The sequence below is a fragment of the Lissotriton helveticus genome, chromosome 6, assembly GCF_964261635.1.
Source record: "Lissotriton helveticus chromosome 6, aLisHel1.1, whole genome shotgun sequence".
NCBI lineage: Eukaryota > Metazoa > Chordata > Amphibia > Caudata > Salamandridae > Lissotriton > Lissotriton helveticus.
The window spans coordinates 718382492-718410337 of record NC_136067.1 but is presented as its reverse complement, the minus strand read 5'-3'; the positions used below and the strand labels follow the sequence as shown (position 1 = coordinate 718410337).

At 41.8% G+C, this 27846-nt stretch overlaps 1 protein-coding gene across 4 annotated transcripts in view; it reads right to left on the bottom strand.

Annotated features, from left to right (window-relative positions):
- The window catches only part of USP45 (ubiquitin specific peptidase 45), a 1947146-nt gene that overhangs the window by 280600 nt on the left and 1638700 nt on the right, over positions 1-27846 (bottom strand). For all 4 annotated transcript variants that reach the window (XM_078648210.1, XM_078648209.1, XM_078648212.1 and 1 more), the window contains 2 exons: positions 9307-9404; positions 1036-1122 (listed from right to left, as the gene is read on the bottom strand). In XM_078648210.1, the coding sequence (XP_078504336.1) occupies positions 1036-1122; positions 9307-9404 (185 nt within the window). The remainder of the gene's footprint in view (positions 1-1035; positions 1123-9306; positions 9405-27846) is intronic.

Here is a 27846-nt window from a genome sequence, read left to right as displayed (position 1 = left end):
GCCGGAGGGACCTGGAGGAACGTCCTACTCCGTCGCCATCTTGGACACCCGCATACCTTTCTTAAGACGTGGCTCGTGTAAAGAAACAGAGATGCAGGCTAAGGAAATAACAAACATTTGTAGTGCAATAATGCTTGTTATTTCCTTGGCCGGCAACCCCGTATCCTTAGTCGTGGCTCGTCTAAAGAAAGGGGCACAGCTGCCATTAAGGGTAAAGTACGGAATAGGACGCTTATATATATATAAAAAAAAAAGATCGTCCATAAACAAAAAGATATAAACCTACAGTGTAAGGAAACTGTAGTTGGCTGGTGCTTCTCTCTTACAAACGGAAGTGATGTAACGGGAGCACTGGACAATAAGGAGCCAGGAAACAACAGCAGTAGAGTTTCTAACCAATGGCAAGCAGCAGCTGTAAGTACATTCTGTAATGTGATTACAGCAGGTCCTGCACACTGATGCTCGACCTAAAAACTGGATTCGAGCTACTCATAATGTACCTGCGAAAAATAAGCGCCATGGATGAATGGGTTTGGAGTTGAAATTTTTAATATACAAAAACTGGTTTCACAATATCATATTCATGGAAAACCTTTTTGTTTTGCTTGACTTTTCATTGTGTCTTTTCACACAAACATGAAAGGTGGCGCATTTAATTTCAGAGGACAAAGGCAACACAGCAAGGAGAGACTCTATGTTCCTACATAAAGGATAAAATTCAGGGAAATATTTCAGGTTTTTAAAATCTCGTTTTAGGCTGGGACGACATGATGAGGGTTGAGGGGTGTGGTTTTCTGTTTTAACTAGGTGCTTAATGTAATTTCTAATAGGGAGGGTCCTTCAATCTATTGTCCTGGCCTTTCTGAAACGCTTAGAAGTCAGGAGGATCTGTGAAATAAATTACAGCATCTGCATTTCCACAAATCAAACTATATTGAGCATGAGGTAAAGTACAGCAAATGGCTTTTTAGATCACTGTTGGGTCAGCTGATAGTCATTGGAAAGCTCATTAAACCAGTGTCTCAGAATACATACCTTACAAGAAGCTGAACAAAATGGTGCAAGGTCCAAAACGAGCGGGAAATCCACATGCCTATTTACCTTCCGCAGACCTAATCCAGCCTGAAAGAGAAGAAAACACCGTTATCACTGCGGGCAAACAACGCCTTTCTGAATGTGCAGCAAACTAACTATAGCAAGACAGTTCAATATGGTAGACTTTGAAACACAATTTTTCTTTTTTTTTTTACCGTATTTTTGCATTTTTCCGAATACTGAATTTAACATTCGGTGCATATCATCACGTGCAATCGGTATGTTTCATGTTTAGCTTCCCTGAAAACGATAAACCGTACGAATTAAGCAGTAATGCATACACCAAGTCAAAAAGCCAACCCAACCTATCAATCAGTGAAACCCACACTAGGTGACCTCATCAACTAATATCAGTGTACACTTTAATGCATCCTGCTCACTCTGGTCAGAGACCAGCGTCCCATATACATTAAACTAATCTAACAGCTGTCTCTAGGCCGCCATCGCCTCAGTTGCCCCCTTGTCAGTGTGGGAGATACCTATGACTTTTAAACACAATTAACTAGTTCTTTACTTTTGTTGATTTTAATCACGAGCACCCAACATTTAGCTGGAGTGACTATACCGATTCTAATACTTAAAAAAAAGAAATTATGTCAGATGGGGAAATATATATATTTGTTTCATGACTGTGATGTCAGAAATTAGATTTGTTTTAATTTGATGAGTGACCATTACTAAAGGCATAAATGCATTCAGATTCTGCAGATTCATTCAGTGAAGTTAAAAGATAGGGTTTGATTTCCGTGTAGATTACTGTGCTGATTATTAGGGCGGGACACTGAATCACGGAAACTGAATCACATATTTTAACGATATGGGACTTAGGTCTATTCTGTAAGGCGCCAATATATATTATTAATCGGAGGTCTTGAGAAAAGCTTTCTCCCTATACAAAGTATTGTAGAAACTGATGCATCTAAGTAGCCCCGCACTCAAAATTACCCCACATATTACCTGGCTCATGCCATTATTTATGACATCATTTATAACATGACTGCAACATCTGAAATGACAACATTGATGACAAGACTGTGTGGGGGGGCGCAAGTTATAGTTACTCTAGGCCACGAGTTACAGTTACTTGAGAAAATTATAACCGGTGAATGCCATTGTTTTTTTAAGTTTAAAACGTTATGTTGTCACTGAAATTTTGCCCTAACGATAACGTTACTTAACCTTTGTTTTTTCCAGTTAATTTCTAAGGTTGTTTTCTATTGTAAAGTAAGATAAATTACAAGACCTAATTATAACGTCACTATTTAACTTTTGTTTTTTTCAGTGACTGTGTATCTTCTATGCTGTTTTGTGTTTAGTGTGTCAGTGATGACACTGTTGAATACTACCCTTTCCAGTGATAAGGATATGAGTAGCCTACAAAGGTTAGTGAGGCACCGTCTTCACCAGTTTCTGGAGATTCTGGGACAGACAATAAGTCATGGGTTCTGACACTGTACAGTGTGATATGTCAACCTCTTGGGAACTGGATATGAAGAAAGTGGTTTATGATATGGTGGGGGTTGTGTGACCTCACAGAGTAATAAGCACACAAACCAGTCTTGGGTCCGGTCAGGCTCATTTGCAAAACGTTAGCTCAACCTGGAGAACTGTGGCTTTAAGAAGTCTGGCTTTATCAAAGGAACAGGTGTAAAGCAACTGGTATTCAAGAAACAAAGAAAATACACCAGTTTATAAAAATAGCTCTTATCTTTAAGAATTTTTCCACCGAAAGGAACAAAGGGTAGGTTTCCAGAGATAAGAAATATTAACAAAATAATAAATCACTGCTTTTAATTCAAATCGAAAACAAGCATTGGCAACTTACTGCAGTTATTAGTTACTTGGAAAACCATAAGAACATTTTTGTAAAGTTGTAAACAACTACTCTGGCCAGTTTTGGGTAAACAACTACTCTGGCCCGTTTTGGGTGACCAACTCCGGCAGGGAGCGAGTCTCAGGTGCAAATGAGGCTTGGCAGGAGAGTTACCTTGCCATCAAAGCTGCTTTCAGTTCAGTTGCAGTCTCTACAGGCCAACCACCATAAACATTAAAAAGTGCTCCTGGAGTAAGGATTACAGGATGCTGGAGGATGCTAATCCGGTGAATGGGGGTCTTCCCAGGGCCACCCCTCGGTTCACCAACATGATGGGGTTACTTTGGCCACAGAGGTCGATGTCCCTCAAAGTCTAGCTGAATTCCAGCCAAAAACTAGTTTTGACTGGTCTCCGATTACTGTTAAAACAGCAGTTACCTTTAACTGAGGCTAGTGTCTATCTTATGCGCCCAAACTGCACTCTGGTGACTCTTCCAGGCCCAGGGTCCAACTTTTAAGCGTCAGGATTCGGTCTCCCAGGCTGCACTTTGACAGTCAATGGCGGTCAAGTGATTATGGCTTCCAACTCGCCAAGGCAGGTTTCTTTAGCTTTTGTGGTCTTGAAATTGTAACAGGCAGTCAACCAACTGACTCTTGGTGTCACTTCTGTCTGGGACTTGGGGTCAACCTTTACTTGAGCAGGGTAATACAGGCACAGGCCTCTCTTTGTTAGCCCAAGGATCAGCATATGCAGTCCAGTCATTGGCACAGCCTCCCTTAGCCAGGTCCAGAAAACAGCAGGGCAGTCCTTTTTCAGTCCTCTCGCCAGTGCACACATGATCTGAGGTGTAGGTACCAGACTGGCAACTTTTATGCCTAGAACGTGCCCACGAGGGATGTGGTGGGTACTAGCCGATGGGCTACCAGGTCTCCTCCCGCCTGAAGACAACTTCCTGTGAAGTGTGGCATCTAGCCATCCCAGAATGCAATATTATGCCCACTCGCAAGATGGCAGAGACCCTCTCGGATTGTGGAGCTTGGTGGCCCACACTACAGGTGTGGCTACCTAAAAGCTACATGCCCATTGGAAAACTGGTTTGGCAACTGTTTCCCTTTCTGTCCCCAATGCAACTCTGTTTACCAGAGCAAAAGAGCAGTCCTTCTCATGTGTGTCCACCACTTGCCCTTCAAAATTGGATTCCCTTTTTAAGTTCACACTCCGTTTGGCCTTTTTGCCTGGAAGAGATAACACTTCTTCCAATGACATAATCTTTGTGTTTCTACCTGAGAGTCGTTCACACCTCCCCTCAGGAGGGCAGATGGCTGAGTTGTGGCTAGCAAGAATAAATGGTCACCGGAAAACTTGGGCAACAGAGTGGCAACGTTCTAAAGTTGCCATTTACTTTAAAATTGCATTAAACTTGACTTGGGCCTAAGGTTGGGTATAATCAAACGATTGTTTTTATACCTTATAGTACCATCTTTATTAATCCCATTTATAAGTTAGCACAGCTCAGTTTGTGTAACACTGTACTCGTCAATGGGGCTACAACACTTTCTACAGCATAAACAAAAAATTGGGAATTTTACTGCTAGGACATATACAAACAAATGTCCTGGTTTCTAATATACAGCACCCTGCCTTACGGCTCAATAGGCCTGACATAGAGGTGTCTTCAATATGGTAAAAAGCAAAGTCTGAAATTGAGTTAAGAGTTTAAAAACTGCTAAGCCAGCCTGGATGGCTTGGTTTTGCTTTGTCACCCTTGCGGTGGCACAATAAGTGCTGCAGTACATGAGGGAATCTTTTTCTTACAGGCCCTGGTTACCCCTGGCAACTTATATGAGGGACTTATAGGTAAGTTAACATATATCAACTGTGGCTGAGCCAATCAGGAATACACGTTTTAAGGGTCAGAGAACTGGCACCGAGGTCTGTTTGGCAGGGCTCAATGCACTTTCAGAGTTGAGCAACTAGCAGCATCAGTCCAAACCTAGGGGGTTATCATCGAAAAAGAGGTATTTCCTTACTTTGAAGGACATCCTAACCTTTAGGTCAGTATCTGACGAGCGTTGTCATACAATTTAAATCACAGAGGATTTATGTGATACATTGTAACCGACACCTTCCAACACCAGCACAGGTGATGGACGATATTAGTGAATAAGAGACACATTATTCACCTCAAACAAACATATGCATATCTGCAAATGGAGCAAAGAATTATTCACAATGGAGGGAATTTAGAATTATGGAGGAGATTAAAGACCAATGGGCAGTATCTATTCACTTGTTTGCTCAACCCAATATTAACAAGGTATACAATTCTGTATTGTATTACTTTCGAAAAAATGAAAGTATCCAGAGATATGCACTGCAGGATATACATAACTGTTTCCTAAACAGAGACTGAATAGCTAACTAAACTGGCCTCAAGATGTGAATACTCTCCACCCCAAATGAATTCAGCAACACCAATTGGCCAGATCTGGCCCAAAAGGCATAAATCCTTTTAAAATAAAATATGCCCATAAAAAGCGCAATTAAGACTTGCGGCTAGACACCGAATGCCCTGGTCACTCTTTACAATGTTCAGAGGTGGCTAGATGCTTGCTGGCACTTTGAAAGGCAAAGGAAGAGCTACTGCATTTAGTATCTGAGTGAAGCAAAATATAGCTGTTTTGGTAAGAAATCAAGAGAGAAACTGATCAATATTTCATACATTAACAGTCAGATACTGAGTCATCAACTTTGATGGAGAGCGACTGCTATTGGTCGGCAGTCTAAAAGCAATTGTTTAAATAATTGGATTATGCCACAGGGAAAAATATGTAAAATGATCACATCACTCCTGGGGGACCTGAGACAGCTTTGCCAGAAGATGTGATAACTTCATGGGAAAAACAACAAATGCCAACCACCCAACAATAGGTGAAAGCTGTGGAACATCCTGGATTTATATTTACAGAGATAGAGACCAATGTGAGCGTTTTATGGGCACAAATCATACACTCCATGCCCCGGCCTGCTCTGTTTTGCCTCTACTGCCTGCCCGAGGAATCCTTTTATCTAGGACATCAATGCCTATAATTTTTATTTTCCTCTATAACTATCTCATTCCTAATTATTCTGTCATTACAACCATAACTTTCTCACCATTTTTACTATATGGAGCCAAAGGTAACCCATTAAGCTGTAAACGGATTATACATTATGTTCTGCAAAACAATGTAACCCACTTGAATATACCAGAAGGTTTCCCTATTTCTTATTTTTTTCTTTTTTCATCAAAAGGATCTGAAATCAGGAACTACAGCCAAAGAACACAGCAAAAAAACATAACAGGCTGATTATGCATTTTACCAGGTGATTGACTATACAGGCCGTGCTGCTAACTGTAACACTGATACAACAATCATGAGCTCAACAGTCATGAGCTCAACAACATTATGAATTTAGTAGATGCAGAGAAATGTACCGTTTTCATGGAATATGCTGTGGCAATTCAGCAACATTTTCTTATTAAAACTACCACCGCTTTACCTTCCCAAAAGAACCAGGTAAACTTCCACTATTGAAAGCAATGAGGAGTCAAAGAAATATGAAAAGGGAACTTGAAAAATGCTTTGCGTGCTGAGCATCTGTAAAATTTAAGACAAGGAATAAGAATGTTTTCGGTCACACAAAAAGCTGAATTAGCTATCTACAAGTCCATGATAAATCAAACATGGCCAATCTGTGACAGGATCAGACCACAATTGTATCAAAACGGTATTCATATGGTCAAAACGTGGCTTCCCAACAAGGAGCTGGCTCCACAGCAGCAAGATTGCTTTCTCTCTTCAGAACACCAACATTTTTCGGTGTGTGATGGAAATTTCTGGCACCAACTTGTTCTATCTCCCTCTCTTTTAATTTTTGTAGTCGACCACCTGTCCGATGAAGCATGGTACATTTACTGGAGGCGTGTACGCTCAATTCATAATCAGGTCCAGTTCCAAAAGAAAGTTTGAATTTCATGTCTGGGTTTTGCCTTTGGGAAACCTCCTTATTTTTCCTGTGTCAATTATGGTTCCCTTTTAACCACTTCGGCGCTCATGACGAGCTCAGCTCCTCATAAGTTACGCCGCCCGCACGCTGATGACGAGCTGAGCTCGTCATGTAACGCGGCTTTTTCAAAAACTCAGCACGCAGCGGGAAAACCGCTAGCGCGCATGCGGTTAAAGATGGGTGAAGATTATGACTTCCTTTTGTTGACAGTACTTCCAGGTTATTCATGACATTCCTCTACAAAAGGAAGCCAGACAATATCTTATGAGTGTCGTAACATCTCTTTCCCAGCTCGTTGCTCCCTTCAGAGCATTCTCAAATACTTGTTTCCCTCATTCTTACAGAATCTTGGTATTTTTCTTTGTGTGTTTCTAGATTTCACTTTTTCTGACCTGTATACTTTTCAAGGTTTTTCAGGACTCTTACGTTTTTCCTCTTTAAATTCAGAATCTGATACATTGGTTCTTATCTTGTCCTCTTCTTAATCTGGACAACACACTGGATCTTGGAAGCAACAATCATTACTTTCAAGGAAAAAAATATCTCTCTACATCGCCATGAATATCTGCCCTTGGACAATTATGGAGGAAAATGGAACCAAGACACAAGTAATTCCCTGAATAGGTATCATATAAGGATAACATTTTCTTTCCTTGAGGGATGTGACTGCATGGGAGGCTTTACTTTTCAAGATATGAACCATGAAGATTATAGCTATTAATACTGTATGCCGAGGATGCATTTTCAAGTGTTACTGCATCCACTGTCTTTGGTTTTTCTCTTTATTAAATATTTAATAAGTAACTTGTTCTGCTGCAGGGTGAATGAATACCAAGTTACAATATGGAAGGAAGCTAAGTACTTTTGAAACATAACATTTACCCAACATAAGCTTGCAAGTCAGGAGCTTAGACTGATCCTAAGACAAAGGCACTTCAACCGGTAAGGCATTATATATTTATCTTGAAGACTTAATCGAGAGAAGGAATTCTTTGTCCACAAAGAATACACTATTGGCATTTCCAGACATTACGAACAAAGACAAACTATTTCATATTTTAGTATCCCATGAAACAGTCCATTGATGTGAGAAGGCCCACTGTGGCCTCTGAATATGTAAGTTACCTGTTCTCTAAAGGAATCTTTACTAGATTCTTTATTATTCTTGGGTAGCATGCAGCCCTCATTTGCACCTTAAGAACTGGAATTCCTCTTGTGGATCATTTTACTGCCATGCTAACTTCAGAGAAGAAGATAGTAATGATGCAGTAAGAAGGTTGAAATCAGTGCTTTTTTAAAAATAAATGAACTAGTTTCCTTGGAAAACACGGAATACCATTTGTTTTACAGATCAGTATGAATAGGACTAAGCATTATTTCTAGGTACCACATTTTGCAGTGTGGTAAACATCTTCTCTTTGAATTTTATATAGCCCCTATTTGCAAGTGAGGTATGTATCCTGGTTCATGTTATCAGAAGTTAAATTATTGTTGAAAGTTGCCAGTAGGAGGTTAAGGAGAGAGACATAGTCAACAACGTTTCAGCACGCCCTTAGTTTGGGCCAAATCTACTATAATGTCTTATATTGCCCTGTTGTATTGCCTTAGGCTTCTCCTTCTTCTGTGGGCCTTTTGTTCTGGCACAGTAACATAATAATAGTCCTATCTAGATTCAACAGATCTAGAAAAGCAAGTGACTTGAGTGATCTGCAGTATATATTTAAAAAAGCACTCAGTAGACACTCATCGTTAGAAACATTACATTTCTAGATAATCAAAAGGCTATATTTTTGACATCTTTCATAGACTGCATCATCTTGTGAACTACAAATGGAACAGTAAACGTAGTTGAGCATGTGGACTTCTAGTGTTGCTTTTATTAATGGGTTAGTAAACGTCTCCTTGGCCATGTCAAACCCCGAGTTTTCAAAAGCGCAGCAGTTTCCAAAAGCATAGCATGGGGATCATTGTAAAGAGGTTTAATTCCTGTGACCTTGGAGATTTCAATTTTACAACTCAAAATCCAGTCCTTTTTGTCAAAAATGTTCAGAAAAGAATGAGAAACTAATGGAGGGCGTGTGGATTTAGTGAGATTTAATGGGATCTTCCAAATGTCTGAATACCCAACGTCACCGAAGGAATAATCACTGCACCCACAGGACCTATAACAAAAGGAAAGGAAATCAAATTGTATCTGTTAGCCATCACTGTTGCTCTGGAAAATTTATAAACCTCGGATTTCATTTTAAGTACAGAGAAAATGTCCGCAGGCAGGTTGACTGTAAAGAGCAAACACGCTTAAAAGATATCTTATGTTGTGATTAATATGTATTTTTCTTTAACTTACCTGGTGAAATCTTTTAAGATGCAGAATAAGAATACTTGGAACAGCAGATATCAGCATTTGTTTTCTTGCATTTGTATATAGAGTGTGGGCTTCTTTTTCTAAAATGAATGTAGACAACTAAGTTAACATGTGCATGTAATAAACACCAGGCATTAAAACAACAGTATCACTCAGCCCAATATCTTTCTGGTAATCAAGTGTGTGAAAAAAAGAAGTTTGCAAAATAGAATTTGTTGTGCATCTCCTACTATTAAATTTAAGATAGTAACATTTAAATCCATAATTTATCAATGAAAAAAATATGCCCAGCCTTGTGTGATATATATATATATATATATATATATCACACACGGCCAAGCCCAGCCCAGCCAAGAGCTGTCTGAGAGACCTACATTGCTTCCAATGAGGAAAAGAGCCTCTTTCAAAATGCTATGCATATCACACAGGGCACTATATAACACCGGCCCCAACATCCTAAAAAACAGGATCAAGTTCTATGCACCCAACCGGAATCTTCGCTCTCAATCCACAGCAAGAGCGGCCACCACTCGAGTAAAGAGAGCCAGGATGGGAGGGCAGGCTTTCTCCCATCTGGCCGCAACCAGCTGGAACGATTTGCCCACTGATCTTAGACTCACGGATTGCCACTTCACTTTCAGAAAAAAACTGAAAACCATACTTTTTCCAAAACCCGACTAACTCCTTTTGACTCATGTACTAGCCCACCGTCTACTCCAGCAATCCCAGCGCCGTGATATCCTACCTAGGATGAATGTTGCGCTCTAGTAGTATTTTAACATTAACATTAACATTATATATAGGTGCTTCAAATAAATAAAAATACTATTAAATTATTACAAACATTTATTTAGGGTAGTGTAAGGAATTAAAAGGACTACTTTGCACAAAGTTTGAGATGAGTTATGAGACAGCCATCTTGAGGTGCTGAATCAACATTTATTTTGGTGCTAGTGCAGGTGCACAAAGGTGGGAAGTATGGCACAAGGAATTTGTGTTGTTTTCAGAGTGTTCAGCTTCTTTTTCTAAAACGAATGCATACAACTAAGTTAACATGCGCATGTATATACAAAAGGTATTAACACAACAATATCACTCAACCCCAAATTGTGTGGGTAATCAAGTGTGTTTCAAAAAAAGTTCACATTTTTTAAAAGTACGTGATTTAAATTTCTGGTTTTTTTTGCATCTTCTACTCTTACATGTGAGCTAGTAACATTTAAGTCCATAATTTAGCCATGAAATAAATATGACCTGCCTTGTGCGATATATATATGTGATGGTGCTTCATATACATAAAAATTGTATTAAATTCATACAAACATTTATGTATGGTAGTGTAAGGAATTAAGAGTACTACTTAGCGCGAAGTTTGAGATGAGGAATGAGACAGCTGAGGGCAGAATTCAAAATTTATTTTGGTGCTAGTGCGGGTGCGCAAAGGTGTGAAGTACGACACAAGTAATTCGTGTTATCAGAAGTAATGCAGGGTTATGTGGAGAATGAAGGCTCTTTACTAGACAGCTATAGGGTTCCTGTATTTCAGTGTAAACCCAAGTGTGGAGGGATCGGTGCAGCGATTCAGCAGATGGGACTTTGCTGTGCCAAGAGTACTTGAGGGCATGGTTCCTAAAGATGTGGGTGTCTGAAAAAATACAGGCAAAGTAGAAACAGATACAGGGTGAAGATCTGCCTAGTCAAAATTCACCCAAAAATATTTGCTTGGACAGCTGGACACCAGTAAACAAGTTATTTACATTTACCTACTGTTCCCCAGCTCTGTGATCTTGCATAGATTTACATGCTTGAATTACTCCAAGGTGAGCTAGGGAAATCCTGGTAGGTGTAATAAACAGCAGATACAAAAACACAGTATAGAAGCCTATTTGCCTAATTATTTGCCCCTATACAATACTGATTGAGGATACACTCAATCCTGCGATTGTTGAATCATTAATAGGGGGTGGGCTTAGCCATCTTCCGCACACTCGCTGCTCTACTCACAGAGGAGCATCTCCCAAAGTTAGCAATGTGCTTCCATAAGTCTACTTCATTTGGAGCAAATTCCAACACTATTTTAAGTTAGCACTGTGTCCCTGGAGACCCCTTCCTGCACAACCCTGTTAAACGTGCAGTGTTGCCTACCCCTTTTTATTGTGCAGACACACCTTCTTCGCACCTTACCACAAAATAAATGTGTGTATGGTTCCAGAGTGGTCACAACCTGCAAGGGGCTTTTGAATACCCACAAACCTGTGAGGTATTTGTCTACTTTTGAAGTCGAACTACACAGGAAGAGCATCACATCTGGCCTAAACCAAACTTTGCAAATCAGGAGTTTCAGCCATTCTGGAAGAATTTCCACATTTGCAAAAACAGTGTGTGATGTATTCTTATAGGTTCTGTATCGATCCCCCTATTCCTAACCCTGTTCTGGTTAACAAGTTAACTAGCAGCCATCCCATGATGCAGAAACCGTTATCTGATGAAGCCACACCACGGCACAGGAACGTGTTATCTGATTAGGTCATAACGCTTGCCATCTAATTAGACAAGCAATATTCCTCCAGCCCCTGATAAGGCATACGGAGTTCTCAAAACAAATCAAACCTATGACAACCTGGGAAAAACCCTGCGGCCATTGTTTTGATTTCACCGAGAACTTCAGCAAAAGAATGTGCTAACGACCAGCTCGTATGACATCCTTATTGACGTATCTATGTCCATCCTTACGTCAATCTCGGCACCTTACAGGTATAAATATTACCGATATTGCCTTAAGCAAACACACGCGGTGGTGACGAGATCGGAGCAGCCAGACTTGCCGAAGCCCAGAGCAGAGCAGACCCCGCTGGCGCAGCCCCGCCTTCCTGACGCGCTGAGAACGAGACGCTGCTTTCTCCTGCCGAGAAATCCAGCTCCGGCGCTTCCGGGTAGCCTCGCAGGCAGCCTGGAATATCGAGACCAGAGACGAGAGATACCATCCCTCATTCATCCTAGATTCCAGGTACAGAACTGAATAACCCCTTGCAGAGACTTCTTGAGTCAGTCACTTGGCAAAACAAACTTAACTTAAACTGCTACTTTCTATTCCCGCCCACGTATTAGGCTTAGGTCAGGTACACTGGGGTAGGCGTAGGTAGAAACACCAGTTGAGTACGATTAGTCAAATATATATGTGTATGTATCTATTTTATCAATTTTAAACCACCTTATGGCTTAGAAACCATATAAATATTTTTACAGTATTATTTTATACTTCTGCTTTTATTGTATGCACTTTACTTAACCATAAGTATTGCGATAATATCGATCCATTTCTCTTGTATGAGAAAAGAGACTGATCAATAAATACCATCTTTTATTGAACACGCCCGTCTCTTCCTTTTCTCTACAATCTGGTGAGACTAAGAATGCACGTACTGACTGAGTAAAATAAGTTGTCTTTTGTTTTCACACGACTCTAGAGATACACTCTTGATTAGGGGAGAGCAAAGTTGTCATGTTCTATGGTTGTCAGAAACTAAATCCCTTCTTGTCTATCCAGGGAGGTTCAACTCCTCCTTGCCTATTCGAGAAAGTTTCTAGTGAACTCTGAGCTAGCTGGCAAACCCAAAACTTTAAGTCTAATATCGACAATAGAAGACCTAGTTAACGTCTGGTCTAGGCCTATACTATTGAAGGTATTATTCCAATGCGCAGAGCCTATTGGGATAATAGGAACTACACTACATGGCGCCCAAACGTTTGGAAAGGCGATAAAACTAACGCAAGACATTAGAGTAACTCAGTCGTGCTTTTTCACTCAGACCCCTTTTTTCCCATAATACTCCAAAGACGTCTGGAGTGGGTGAAAGGTCATATCCGCCAAACCTCGCAGGAGGAAACTCCTATGTATGGTTCTTGGTTTAGTCAACGTTGAAGGATACACTGTTCCAGAATATTGTGCATCTAATCTCTGTTTCCATAAGAAACCTGATCTGCAAACAAACAAAATAATCTTCCTGACAGTAGAATGTCAGACACTGAAGAAGAAAGAGAGACAGCTAGATTAGCAGCTGAACTCGTAGCAGCTGATAATACTATGCAAGAAGCTGACCCGGATTTAATACTCATCCCGGTCAACATAAGGAAATCTATAACTTTAAAACTTATAGAAAATGGACTGACACCTAGAGGTGGCACAGTCATATTCGTAATAGAGGCACACGAATATCGGCAGACAGAGGTATTCTATTCATGGATAAACTTTCCAGCAGCAAACGCTGTAACAAAGCACTTCCACCATTACAAAACAGAGGAACCTCCTGAAGAATACACTCCTTTCGAGGAGGTGGAAGTACCACTTAAATTTCAAGAGCACCTGCTCTTGTTTAATGGCGCCCTAAAACACAACAATCACATCACCAGGCTCGGTCCATTAGGTAGACCAGGAGCAACGTGGCCGGTCCTAGCCGGATACACACCACATCCAGACATCGAAAGAATGTCTGCAGCAGATGTTTTAGTACAACTAAAACAATTAATAAAAGTACATAGACAATTAGTCCAATATGTAATGCGGACTTCAACAATCCAACCAGCAATCAAAATTCCACAGCTGATCCCTCATCAGAGGAACACAAATAAAATTACACCACAGAACATACAGTCCTGCCTAGGTAAGGTACCAGCTAAAAGGGAACAAATACCATTCTGGTTAGCACAAAAAATCACCCAAATAGAGGCGGTGTTTCCAGACACCACTCCTGTGGATAAACACAGGATTCTGACTATCTGTCTTCCAATGGGAATCGCACCACACGTGGAGGACTGTGACACTTGGGGTACAGTCTTTGCTTCCATCTACACAAAAACGCATGGTGTTCCATCCATCTCGGTAATACCAGATGTGCTAAAACAAATTCAAGATGAATACGGTCCAGAACCCACTTTAACTCTTGGTATGAAATTACTGAAAGACTTCAAGCAGGTCTCGGCTATATTACTAGCCAATATAAAGGGAGAAGCAGCAAACGTGGCGATCCGCCAAAGGTTAAAAGAAACAGATATAGCAGACCAACCAGCTGAAATTGCCAGAATTATAGAAAAATCCTATGAGGAACTGGGTAGAGATAGTTTAGGTGGAATACCAGTAAAACCCCAACTGATTGAAAGTCCTGAAAAAATATTTATTAAAAATAATCTAAACAGCCAAAAGAAGAACTGGGATGGAAACAAACAATCCAATCCAAAAGAAAAGAGATTCCAGTCCAGAGGAAGGTCTCCTTGGCGGAGAGAAAGATCTCCGGACCAAGGACCCAAGTCTCCCCAAAGTGAGCCCTCTGGGAAAAAATACAACCTTAGAAATAGGGATAATATAAAGAAACCGGATAGATATCAAGATTTTGATACACGTCCCTCTCAATCTTTTCAGACTTCCTCGCAGAAATCGGAAAGAAGAGGACGATCGGAACCCAGGGAAGGGCACGTCAAGTCCAAAGACAAGGAACCTGCTCATCCAAATAAGAAATTACAATTTCCAAAAAAGAAGGTAGCCAGTATTAAAGTATTCAACAATGCCGAGAATACTGAGGACACAGCTGAAAAACGGAGAGTGGGCTCAGACAATGCTAGACAGCGCAGCAGAAGTGAGCATAGCTCGCAAAGTCCTTATGAATCATCTGGAGACAGTGGACACGAATGAATACCTTCAAGTGGAAACTGCAGACACCAGAGTTAGCAAACCTCACAAAATATATGAAATAACATTACGTATAGAGGGGGATAAGACTAGAAAAATAAGGGGACTATTTTGGGATAATCTCTCCAAGGGCTATGACATCCTTCTAGCTGAAAAAGACTGGCCACCAGAGTTTGTCAGGGACTGCCCTCATGGCGAAGAAATAATTATGCCTGCCTTCTCAAATCATATCCCAATTCATAAAAAATACACACTTGCTAGAAAGTGGGCAGTAGCTCAAGCTCCTGCTTTATATAAAAATCACGTAGGATGGGATGAGGATTCTCCTCCTCACAAAATCCAGTTAAAAACACAACCTACTGCACAAAGACAGTACCCAATTATGCAAGAAGCTAAAAAACAGGTAAAAGAAATCCTAGACCAATTAGAATACCAGGGGGTGATTGAAACTTGCACCTCACAAATGAACAACCCTTTGTTTCCTGTCTCCAAACCAGACAATTCATATCGTCTAGTTTTGGATTACAGACACCTTAACTCATGTTGCAAAACTTTTGCAGTACAAAACTCGCATAGTGCAGCGCTAATGAATAACATAGTCCGCAAAAAATACAAAACAACATTAGACATCTCTAATGGATTCTTCTGTCAAAATATAGCACCAGAGAGCAGATATTTGTCCGCGTTCTCAATAAATGGCGCTCAAAAACAATTCTGTCGGTTACCCCAAGGGTTCAAGAACAGCCCAGGATTATTCTCAGCGAGAGTAACAGAATTATTACAAACATATGATGAAGAGGCATTATCTTATGTCGACGACATATACCTAACAGATGATGACTTGGATACTCACTTGAAGAGAGTGAACACCATAATACTTGGGTTCGCAGCAGAGGGTTACAAATTCAACTTAAAAAAATCTAGAATTGCCCATCTAACAGTCCTGTTCTTAGGATATGAATTATCAAGTGAAGGCAAAAGCCTGGCTGACAATTTCCTAGAGAAATGTGCCGTACTCCAAGCACCTAGAACACTAAAAAACCTACAGTCAATTCTAGGCTTCCTAAATTTCGGAAGAACATACATTGCAAATTACGCAGAAAGGGTCAAACCCCTTTATGATCTAATAAAACCAGATTTAAAAAAAAACAATTGGACTCAAATACACACAGAAATTCTGAGATCCTTACAAACAGACATGTTAATTAAAACAAAATTAGAAACACGTGATAACACACGCAATCTTGTGATTCGAGTCATCCCAGGAAGATGCGGATTCACATACCTGACCTCTAACGAGGGAGAAAAGGTACCAATTGCATTCAAATCACACTTGTACACTAAAGCTGAAATTAAATTTAGCCCAACGGAAAAAATTCTAACTGCAACACAGACAGCTATAGCAAAAGAACGAGCCCTGGCACAAGGTAAACGAATAATAATCGTGACACCGATACCAGCCCTAGAGGCGGTAACAAAGGCAAGCATTCCGAATGCTAAAGCACTACATCCAAGGTGGATACAGTGGGCTAATTCTCTTGCTGCAACAGACGTGGTATACAAATTTGATCCCAACTTAAAAACACAAGAATTTCTCCAATACGAATTTGAATGTCCTCCGCCGACCGAAATTTTGCCTCTAGAACATTACGGCTGTATAATATACACAGACGGATCAGCACAACCCGCAGTGGGGGGTAAACAAGCTTACAGTGCTGCATGCGCGATTGTTAAAGGTCGCTGGCACGAAGGGAAATTTAAACCAGCTATCACCAAAACACAATCTCTGGGAGATTGTACAGCTCAGCGAGCTGAACTACTGGCATTCAAGATGGCGCTTGAAAATACCGATCGAGAATTCCCCACACTCATAGTGTGCGATTCGTATTACTGCGTTCAGTCTTACAATGAATACTTGCAGATCTGGCTTCAGAATGGTTTTCGGGATGCAAAAGGAGGTACAATCAAGCATAAAATGCTCTGGGAACAAATAGTTCTGTTACAAAAAGAACTACCAAAGACTCACGTGATACATACACTGAGTCATCAACGTGATGGCGTTCACGTTGCAGGGAATTCATTGGCTGAGACAGCCACAGCAGTAGCAACTAAATCGGCTTCCGTAGCTAGAAAAAAGCGTACAGTGAAATACATTGACGGTGAAACAGTGCTGGCGGTGAAAACGTCATCAAAAGGCGACTGCTCAGCGCTACCGATAAACTATCCACTCAAATATACGTACATAATCGATGCAAACTCCGTCCCTTTTGCTCGAATCCCTGGAGTGGGGGATAGAGTAATTCCAAACAAGGACAGGAGAACGTTGTTAATAGCAGACGCACATATGGGCGAGGGTCTCAGACACCTCAAACTAAAAGATTCTCTGGAAAAATTACAATCAGTGTACTGGTGGCCAGGCATGAGCCTGCAGCATCACATTTTTGTTAAAAAATGCCCGGACTGCAACAGAGATCGCAGTGGCGAGAGAAACGGTATACTACCGTGGCGTTTCACTCCAGAAAGAATCAACAGTAAAAAGCAAAGCGTCCGATTAACATATACAGGCTAGTTTCCACTTATAATGTAGATCCCCAGCACTCAGGTGACATCTGGACTGTTATACAAAGATTTGCGAGTCTAAATGGCATATACGCTAGAAGCATGCTACGTTTGACCAATGTTTTCACTATAGCCCTCAAGCCTGTGGGGAAACATGGCTAAATGAGCATAGCACAGCGGGATTCTTCTCACTTCCTTCCTGAGGGATACGGGATGGTGTAAAGAAAAAACCAAGGCATAAAGCTATCTATAACGGAAGGGATATTAGGTTCGGGAGCTGGGTGGGTCAAACATCTAATAAGTGTCCAACGTAGTTGTAGGCGTGGGAGGGGTTGAGGTACTGGTTTCGGGTTCAGGCAGAGGCTGTACGGCAGAATAACGTTTTAAACTCGGCTTTATTTTTATGGTTCGCTTAGTTCTTAAAGTCAGTCTTTCCCTGGCGAACTCCAGGTTGTTCGTGGTGGCGGTGTCTTCGGTCTGTAGAGGTCCACGCTGTCTTGACAGGCGTAGGCGTCGGCAGCTTCAGGTCTCCAGGCCGGTATACCGAGGGAAAAAGGAGACCAACAGAGGGAGCCGTTAGAGTACTGTTTGGAGACCTCGGTCTGTTCAGGGGGCCCAAGTGAAGGGACGTATCACCCGTGTGTCTCACTACCTAACCGTGGTTGTGCAGAGGGGCGGGATAAGAAGGTGAGGGCACCGAACGGGTAGGGAGGGGGGACGGGAATTGGGGCATACACACAGGAAAGGCACGTACAAGGGTCTATACAAATTTACACCGGGGCGTTCTTCTTCCCCACCCAAGCCGCCAAACGTCTCCGTACCTGTGAAAGCCACACTCCTCCCTCGGGAGTGTGGCACGGCGAAGCACAGGGTCGTTGGCCTCCTGGCTCTCCCTCTCTCTCTGTGCTCTCGTCCTTCTCCTCCGCTCCGTCCTTCCTCGCCTGCTCTCCTTCTCTGCTTCCGTCCTCCGAGGTGTAAACACACCCTCCATACAGGATATCCTGTTCTTTAACCAGTCGGGGTCCTCTGACGTCCGAAAGGGGTGGAGTCTCGTCCTGCTCCACGAAGGTCCAGTTAAAGGCGCCGCGGTCCATTTCTTCCCTCTGTTCGGAAACGCTGTCCCACTCTGCCCTTGGGTTGTCAGTCTGTAGAGAACGAGGGGAATTAGGAACAGGTATCCACCAGTTAGTAGGCTGCTCCGTCTTGACCCCGCTACAGTAGTCTAAACAACCTGCCAAGAAATTCTCTGAAGGGATTCAGTCCGTACGAATTATTGTTTGGAACTAGGATGTTAGTCTTAGATCTTGACAGTCAGACTTCAGTGGTGAAGGAAAAATGCTTTGATATCAAAGATCGTTTGGCTACTTTGCAGGACTTAAACAAAACAAGAAAAGACCTGAGCAACATAAAATTGAAACAGCAGCCAACAACCACTGAAGAACCACCACCTGTCCCAGCAAGACCTGTCTGGATTCCAAAAGTCGGGGATCTAGTCAGAGAAAAGATCGCGGTAAAGAAGGAATTTGGGCCTTCTTACAGAAAAGCAGTTCCTGTCTTGTCTATCAACGGGACAAGATCAGTTGTACTACCGCCGCTTGCTGGTAAAAAGGAGAACCGAGTTGTATCCATCGACCTGGTAAAACCACAATCATGTGGCCGATAACAAACAGTAGGCCAAGTGGACTCCCGATAAGTAGCAGAACACCAAGGTTTGCTACAAATACAGAGGTCCAAACTAAGAGGCTAATCACATTCGAAACGCCTACAGAACAACAACAAGGACTATGCAACAATGCATTGGAACTCAGACCTCTAAAAACCCAAATAAAAACATTTAGTAGAGACACACCAACCTACAATGAAGTAACAAATGAATATGCTGAAGCTGCAAGAAACAGTAATCCTGAAGCAATTAGAACAATTGACAGAACTGCATCCGGCTACTTCATAAACTTCGATGATTCCTCTGAAGACCTAAGTGAATCGAAGACACAGCCATCAACAAAAACATTTAAAAATAAAGCTAAGGAACTTTTGAAACACCTGAAAGAAACCTATCTGATTTCTCCATGGATTGAATTTTGGGTGGGCTTTGGTGCATTTATCCTCATACTTTGGCTCATCATGGTACTAACTTTGGGACGCTTCATTGAGGGAAAATATGCTAAAATGGACACAGCAAGTCAGAAAATCAACTTGATCCTCAAGCCACACACATCTTCACACGTCGAGAAAAGAGAACTTTCTTCAGTCAACTTCACAGCCAATCCTATACCAGGTGGGGTAGCATGGGACAATACTGACTATGAAATTTATGGTCCGGTAGAAATCCTGAAATATCCACACCAAATCAAGATCTCGTTAAGTGACTTTGTAAAACCAAGCTCATTTGCTGATGATTGGGACTTTGAAAACATAAATGATATGATGTCTGACTTAGTAATGTCTGCTAAATTTACCAAACATGATTATTTGCAGGGTTCGACAAATTATGATAGCATGTACTGTTACAACCACTATGGTAACCATTTTTTACATAAATCGGCACAACCTAGAAATGTTTTAATTTATAATCAATGGGAACATTGTGCAACCCCTCCAAAAGGAAGCTCAAGAACCTTTTACGACAAATATTCATACTTTTCAGGGTTCAACACAAGTAATGCTGAAACATTTTATTTCAAATTGTCAAATAAGACAGGGACAAAGATCATGCTAACAAACACAATAATGATATATTCAGACTCATTTTTTGAACAAATGAATACTTTTGGTTTTGATTATTGGGACAAAAATGTTGAAGTAAAAAGTGTTTGGGGTACAAAAGAATGGCAAGTACAAGGTATAGAATCATTGTTTAGAGCCTGCATGATCCCAGAACAAATTATATTTTTAAATGACACTGTTCAACAAACCACCTGTCTTGGCTTAGCCAAAATCAAAGACTTAAATAAACCGTCTATTCCAAAGCCAACAATGGACAGCAATAGCTCTACAGATGAAGGGATAGACGTAAACTATGTATTAAACCAAAACAGAACACATCCTGATTGGAAACAATGGTTGATCTGGCCCACAGATACTAATAACTGTCAAGATAGATTCCTGAACAAAACACAGGGGTTGACCAGGTCTTGACCAGGCCAGACCCTAGATATTCCCAAAGACAACACCCAGGGATAATAACCACCTACAGTGTGGGCAAATTATGCCTTCAATGGCTACAAACTTCCACACTGACAGAAATTAAACAACACCTAACTTTACTTACTGATGGTGCTGACTTGCGTGATTTCATTATGGGACCGCGCAAACAGCGTCAAAAACGCTTCATAGCAGCCTCTATATACGCAGCTTACAACGAGGCCTGGAAGGTAACTCAAATTGAGACAGCAGAAAGTATACGGGAAATTGACCGTATTAATTTGGAAAAATCACTTTCTGTAGTGGACAATGGGTTAATGACTCTGTCCTCCAGAATTTTTTCTTTGGACAGCATTGTGTCTTCAGCAATCGACATATTATCGCAAGACTTACTGTTGTTACAACACGGTCAGTCTCAATTGCGTTCTATTGTACAGCTTGGCTGGACGTTACAAAATCTGCGTTCAGGCTATGTGCCTTGGCGTTTAATCAACACAACGTCACTATTCAATATCTTTAACCTTACTGATAAACAAATCAGTATGGCACAGAAGGGTGCTGATTATACAATCCTGAGCATTGAGAAACTCGAGAGATTACCAGTGACAATGTCAGAACGACCTGTCAGTGAATGGATATTACATGGGATAATTAATATTCCAATATCAACCTTCAGGTTTCAATACTGCCAAAAATATATACAGGCTGGCATGTACGAAAAATTGGGAAAAGGGTACATTAAGTCTACATGGAATTTGCCCTATTCACATGCATGTGTCAGTAATAAAGGACAGAAAGTGTTTCTTAGTGGCAATAATTGTGCGATGTCACTAAGCGGTACACTTCTGTGTAATGGAATTAGTTTGCATGGAGCCTGTGAAGGGAACTCGAATAACCTTTCATGTCACCAGCTAGGCACACCTGCAACAGAGATAGAACCATTTTTTCAAAGACTTTATAATGGGAGTTACATTCTAATTGTGGACCGCAGATGCTGTAGTCTTATGCCCGGGACTCCTTATCTCGTAACTACGACTGCGAAGGTCAAGTGCTGTGGACGCTTATTGTTCCCCAGCTCCTTTCCAGACAGGGAGGCAAGGGCATGGCCCAACTTGAAAATTACTTCTATTCGAATAGACACTTTAAGCAGAATGAAAACAGTGCTTCTTCAGAAGCCAACCAGGCTCACGTCATCAAAAGAAACGTATGATCTCCTAGTCGCAAGGACGACTGCAGAGATTCACTCATTATTATCAACTAATTCCCCCATACATTTCGCAGAAATCCTGAATGAAATCTTAAATATTTCTGATACCAGTGGAGTCTCAAAAGTATTTAAGACAGTATTCTCAATGGCATTAACACCATTCAAAGCCATACTGGGTATTTTTCCAGATTTCGTCCATTCGATTTTTGGCTGACTTCCCCTCATTTTGGGACTAATTGCAGGAATTCTATTCTTAGTCCTTATATTTCGTTATGGCAAACCGTGTCACAGACAAAACACCTGCGACAAGGGAAGAAACAATCCGAGCCATTGGATACCGGGACCGGATATCAAAAATCCTGGGACTATCCCGGCTTAGAGACCTGAACATGACTTGGTTTCTTTCATTTCGACCAATGTGGCATTGATGTGTTTTACCTGTATTAAGGTGCTTGCTGTGCGGAGAAGAATGCGTGTTGGACACCTGTCTGACGCTACAATCGGATGCGCCTATGGATGCAGAAACATTGTTGGGTCCGATAACGGCTCATGCTTTGTGCTGCCCTCAACGGCTGCCAATCCTGATGATGGCATTCGTGGAGACTTCACCGCTACGATTAAGGGGTAGTGAAGTTCAAGATGAAAGCAGCATCGATCAGGTACGACCTTCTGTCAGCAATACTAATCAAAACGTCAGTGGAGGCAATCATGCACACGAATGCATGGTTACAACTTTTTCCGAGTTAGTGGAACTCTCCCAGGAAGCTGTTGACAGCTTTTTCGACAGTCTAAATGATATGATGTTCTCTCCAGAGCAGAAATAGAGACTTTTGAGCAAGCTAGCACACGGCGTTCCCAACAGCCTGAATTTGGCCTTCAACTTTAATGATAAAATTACATGAACAATTTCCCCTCCAGTTCACAGACAGCAATTTTTTCAGCAGCCCCAAAAATATTTTTATGACTTTTTCGGGACACTTATCATCTGCTTAAAGTAGGAACTATTCTTAGAGAACTAAAATTTCTATTTTTTAGAAACTTTATAGACATTAGCTGCCCGCTGGTATATTCATAATTATTTCTATTCTGTGATGAAATGGTCTCGAACTTTTTCTTCTGTATTAAGAGCCATTTTCATGTGTAATTCTCATATTCGATTAATAATAATGTATGCATATGCGTGATTAATTTAGCATTATTCTACAGCTTGAGTGCATATAGTACATGTGAATATTTTTTTCCGTATATTACATAATTCGAAATGCATTATGTGTATTTTGGGGTGGTAAGGTATACACGATACTCTACAGTATGTTTTACTATGCCTAGATTCGTAAACATGGCCATAGTTAGCGTGGAGTGGGTGTGATGTATTCTTATAGGTTCTGTATCGATCCCCCTATTCCTGACCCTGTTCTGGTTAACAAGTTAACTAGCAGCCATCCCATGATGCAGAAACCGTTATCTGATGAAGCCACACCACGGCACAGGAACGTGTTATCTGATTAGGTCATAACGCTTGCCATCTAATTAGACAAGCAATATTCCTCCAGCCCCTGATAAGGCATACGGAGTTCTCAAAACAAATCAAACCTATGACAACCTGGGAAAACCCTGCGGCCATTGTTTTGATTTCACCGAGAACTTCAGCAAAAGAATGTGCTAACGACCAGCTCGTATGACATCCTTATTGACGTATCTATGTCCATCCTTACGTCAATCTCGGCACCTTACAGGTATAAATATTACCGATATTGCCTTAAGCAAACACACGCGGTGGTGACGAGATCGGAGCAGCCAGACTTGCCGAAGCCCAGAGCAGAGCAGACCCCGCTGGCGCAGCCCCGCCTTCCTGACGCGCTGAGAACGAGACGCTGCTTTCTCCTGCCGAGAAATCCAGCTCCGGCGCTTCCGGGTAGCCCTCGCAGGCAGCCTGGAATATCGAGACCAGAGACGAGAGATACCATCCCTCATTCATCCTAGATTCCAGGTACAGAACTGAATAACCCCTTGCAGAGACTTCTTGAGTCAGTCACTTGGCAAAACAAACTTAACTTAAACTGCTACTTTCTATTCCCGCCCACGTATTAGGCTTAGGTCAGGTACACTGGGGTAGGCGTAGGTAGAAACACCAGTTGAGTACGATTAGTCAAATATATATGTGTATGTATCTATTTTATCAATTTTAAACCACCTTATGGCTTAGAAACCATATAAATGTTTTTACAGTATTATTTTATACTTCTGCTTTTATTGTATGCACTTTACTTAACCATAAGTATTGCGATAATATCGATCCATTTCTCTTGTATGAGAAAAGAGACTGATCAATAAATACCATCTTTTATTGAACATGCCCGTCTCTTCCTTTTCTCTACAATCTGGTGAGACTAAGAATGCACGTACTGACTGAGTAAAATAAGTTGTCTTTTGTTTTCACATGACTCTAGAGATACACTCTTGATTAGGGGAGAGCAAAGTTGTCATGTTCTATGGTTGTCAGAAACTAAATCCCTTCTTGTCTATCCAGGGAGGTTCAACTCCTCCTTGCCTATTCGAGAAAGTTTCTAGTGAACTCTGAGCTAGCTGGCAAACCCAAAACTTTAAGTCTAATATCGACAATAGAAGACCTAATTAACGTCTGGTCTAGGCCTATACTATTGAAGGTATTATTCCAATGCGCAGAGCCTATTGGGATAATAGGAACTACACTACAAGTGGGATCGTAAAATCAGCCCAATTCTAATTCTATGAATCAGGAATGCGAATTTACCATTGTCTTTTTGCCACACATAAGAAGAGCCGATGCGCACAAACAGGTTTGTGGAGGCTAGAACTGGGGTTTTGTAGGTCACTTACGTTTTCTTTTTTACTCGTACTGTTACATAATATGAACTAGAACTAAATGGATGACAGAGAACTTTACATAGGTAGAGTTTCAATATATAAGCACTTTCGGTTTATCACATATTTTGCTAAGGTTTCAGATTATAATCAAGCAATGTAGGCCAAATGCAGGCCAAAACCTGCAAGATTAATCAACGGACCATATGCGAGTTCCCATTATACAATCCATATTAAACCAATTGTTTCACTCTCTTTATAATTAGGTATTGAAGCTTTCATTTCACCTTTTTTTCTGGTAAGCAGGTACCCCTTGAACAACACAGTAAACAGTCTGCATATTTTTGAGAATCCAAGGACAAATATTCTGTAATACCCACAAAACCCTAAGAAACTTTGACCTTCCTTCAAGGTAACTGGTCATAGCTTTGATGGGATTAGCAACTATTCCTTCTACTAATTCAAATTGCCTAATGTACCCAACACCACTTCAACAAAACTGATATTTTACCCAAAATACGTTCAGACCTTGTACTTCAGGTTTAACACTTTCAGTAATCTGATGTTGTGTTCTTAGAGTCCAACCAAACACAATTACGCCACATTGTCTGACAGTTTTTGGCATACAACCAAATTTGGAGTGGATAAATGAATGCATTCTTTTTCTTTATTTCCTGGGATTATGAAAATTTGAGGCCAGCCACATAAAACCATTTATTTATTCGCTATCAGATAGTGTAATGTATTATCAACTGTGGGAATTGTGTACTGAACAGGCAAGATTTTGCTCTTCAGTCTGCAATATGTTATGTTATGTTATGTTATGCACTTTTGTATTGCGCACAGCTGCCCCAGCTAAGGGGCGTCCTGGCGCATGGCAGGCAAAGTGCAACAGTTAGCAGAAACACAACACAGATAAAAGAATTTATTTAAAAAGGAAGGTTTTCAGTGCTTTGCGGAAGGCCAGAAGGTCATCCAATAGCCGCAAGTCCACTGGGAGAGAATTCCAAAGTTCAGCCGCCCTAACCCGAAAAGAGCGACCACCGACCCGACACAGCCTGTATCGGGGGACCACAGCGAGCGCTTGGCTTCCCGATCTCAAAGCGCGGGAAGGAACATACCACGACAGGAGATCAGCAAGAATTGGCGGACCTACTCCCCTCAAGATCTTAAACGCCAAGCACAACACCTTAAACTGGATGCGTGCTTTGATGGGGAGCCAATGCAAAGATCTCAAGACTCCCGAGACAGAACTCCTTCGAGGTAAGCCAACAATGGCTCTCGCCGCAGCATTCTGCACGCGTTGGAGGCGGGTGGTCTCAGCCACATTGGTCCCTGCCAAAAGCGAGCTGGCATAGTCCAGGCGAGATAGTACCGTGGCCTGGACTATCAGCTGCCTGGTGCCACGGTCAAAGAACTTAAGAATGGGCCTCAGCGACCGCAGAATACCAAAACAGCAGGCCGCGAGTTTCTTCGAATGGCCCTCATAACTAAGAGCAGGGTCCATCCAAACTCCCAGATTCCTAAGTTCAGTGACCGGGAGAGGGGCCGGCCCCAGTTCAACGGGCCACCACTTGTCCCCCCACAGTTCCGCCCCCCTGCCGACGATCATGATCTCGGTTTTCTTCGCGTTGAGCTGGAGACAGTTGTTCTTCATCCAGCTTGCCACCGCCCTAAGTCCACTCTGAAACCTGGGGGCATCCCGGTCCGCATCCCCGCTGATAGTAACCGCAAGCTGAGTGTCGTCAGCATACGAGACCATAGTCATGTCCCATTGCTTGACGATCTCAGCCAGCGGTCTCACGTACAGATTGAACAGTGTGGGACTCAGCGAGGAGCCTTGCGGGACCCCCTGTCTCAGAGGAAGGAATTGGGACTGGAACGGTGGCAGGGCAACGCTAAAGAAACGATCGTTCAGGAAGGAGCGAAACCACTGGAGGGCAGAGCCACCCAGCCCAATCTCCTCCAGGCGATGCAACAGGATGGGATGGGACACGGTGTCGAACGCGGCGCTCAGATCTAATAAAACGAGCGCCGCTGTCTGCCCCGCATCCATCACTGTGCGCAGGTGTTCAGCCATGGAGAGAAGGGCGGTCTCCGTGCTGTGACCAGCACGGAAGCCATTTTGGGTGGGATCCAAGATGTTAACCTGGATAAGGTGGGCCGAAAGAACTTTGTTGACATGGGCCTCCATTACTTTGGTAGGCCAGGGAAGCAAAGAGATAGGCCGATAGTTTTCAGGCTTGTCTGGGTCTAACGAGGGTTTCTTTAGAATTGGGGAAACCTATATGAACTGTCCCTTTGCTGTTCTTCCTACAAACAACACTTTATGGTTCAGTTCTTTTTTATTGGCATTTCACACAAAAAAGGACAAACAGTACTGACAACAACTTATTTTGGTCATCAGTGAGTCTTAAAACCATTAAGAGACAAATACATGTGTATGCTGATGCAACGTCGGTTAACAAACCCCAATCCCCCCCCACCCACCCGTCACCTCCACAGTGTGAAATTTATAAACAGCCTTGTATTTGCTTAAGAATTGTCTGTTTGTGGCTGTGTGGCCGTCTCCGGCAAGCGTAGGAGGAGGAGATACCTAGGGCATGTCAGTTCCCGATAATCTTGTGAGAGAAGGGACAAATAAGGGCGCCATGAGTCTGTAAATGAGTCTCCCTGCCCAGCCAGTGTTAGTGTGAACTCATCCATGCCCCGTAAACAAACAACAATTTAGAAAGCATTTGGACTTCTGGATTCATTAATAATTCTAGCTGACAGTTATCCTTCATGACGTTTTCCTCACAAAGTCCATATCTGCAAATGCAATGCAGCATGATCTAGATCTCAAATAGGTATTGTCCGGCAATCTGATATGCTCCATTACATATGCTTGTCCAATATTCCACTCATATGTTGAGAATATATCAATTCATTTTGGATTTTAAATGTTTCCTTCTTCTGCTCAGATAATGGTTGCTCTCCAAAGTTCCGCTTTGCAAGATCTCTTCTGAGAAACACTGGCAACTAGAACTATGGTAGTAAGCACATGAAACTTAGTGACTTGGTTCCTCCAACCAAAGTGAAGTCA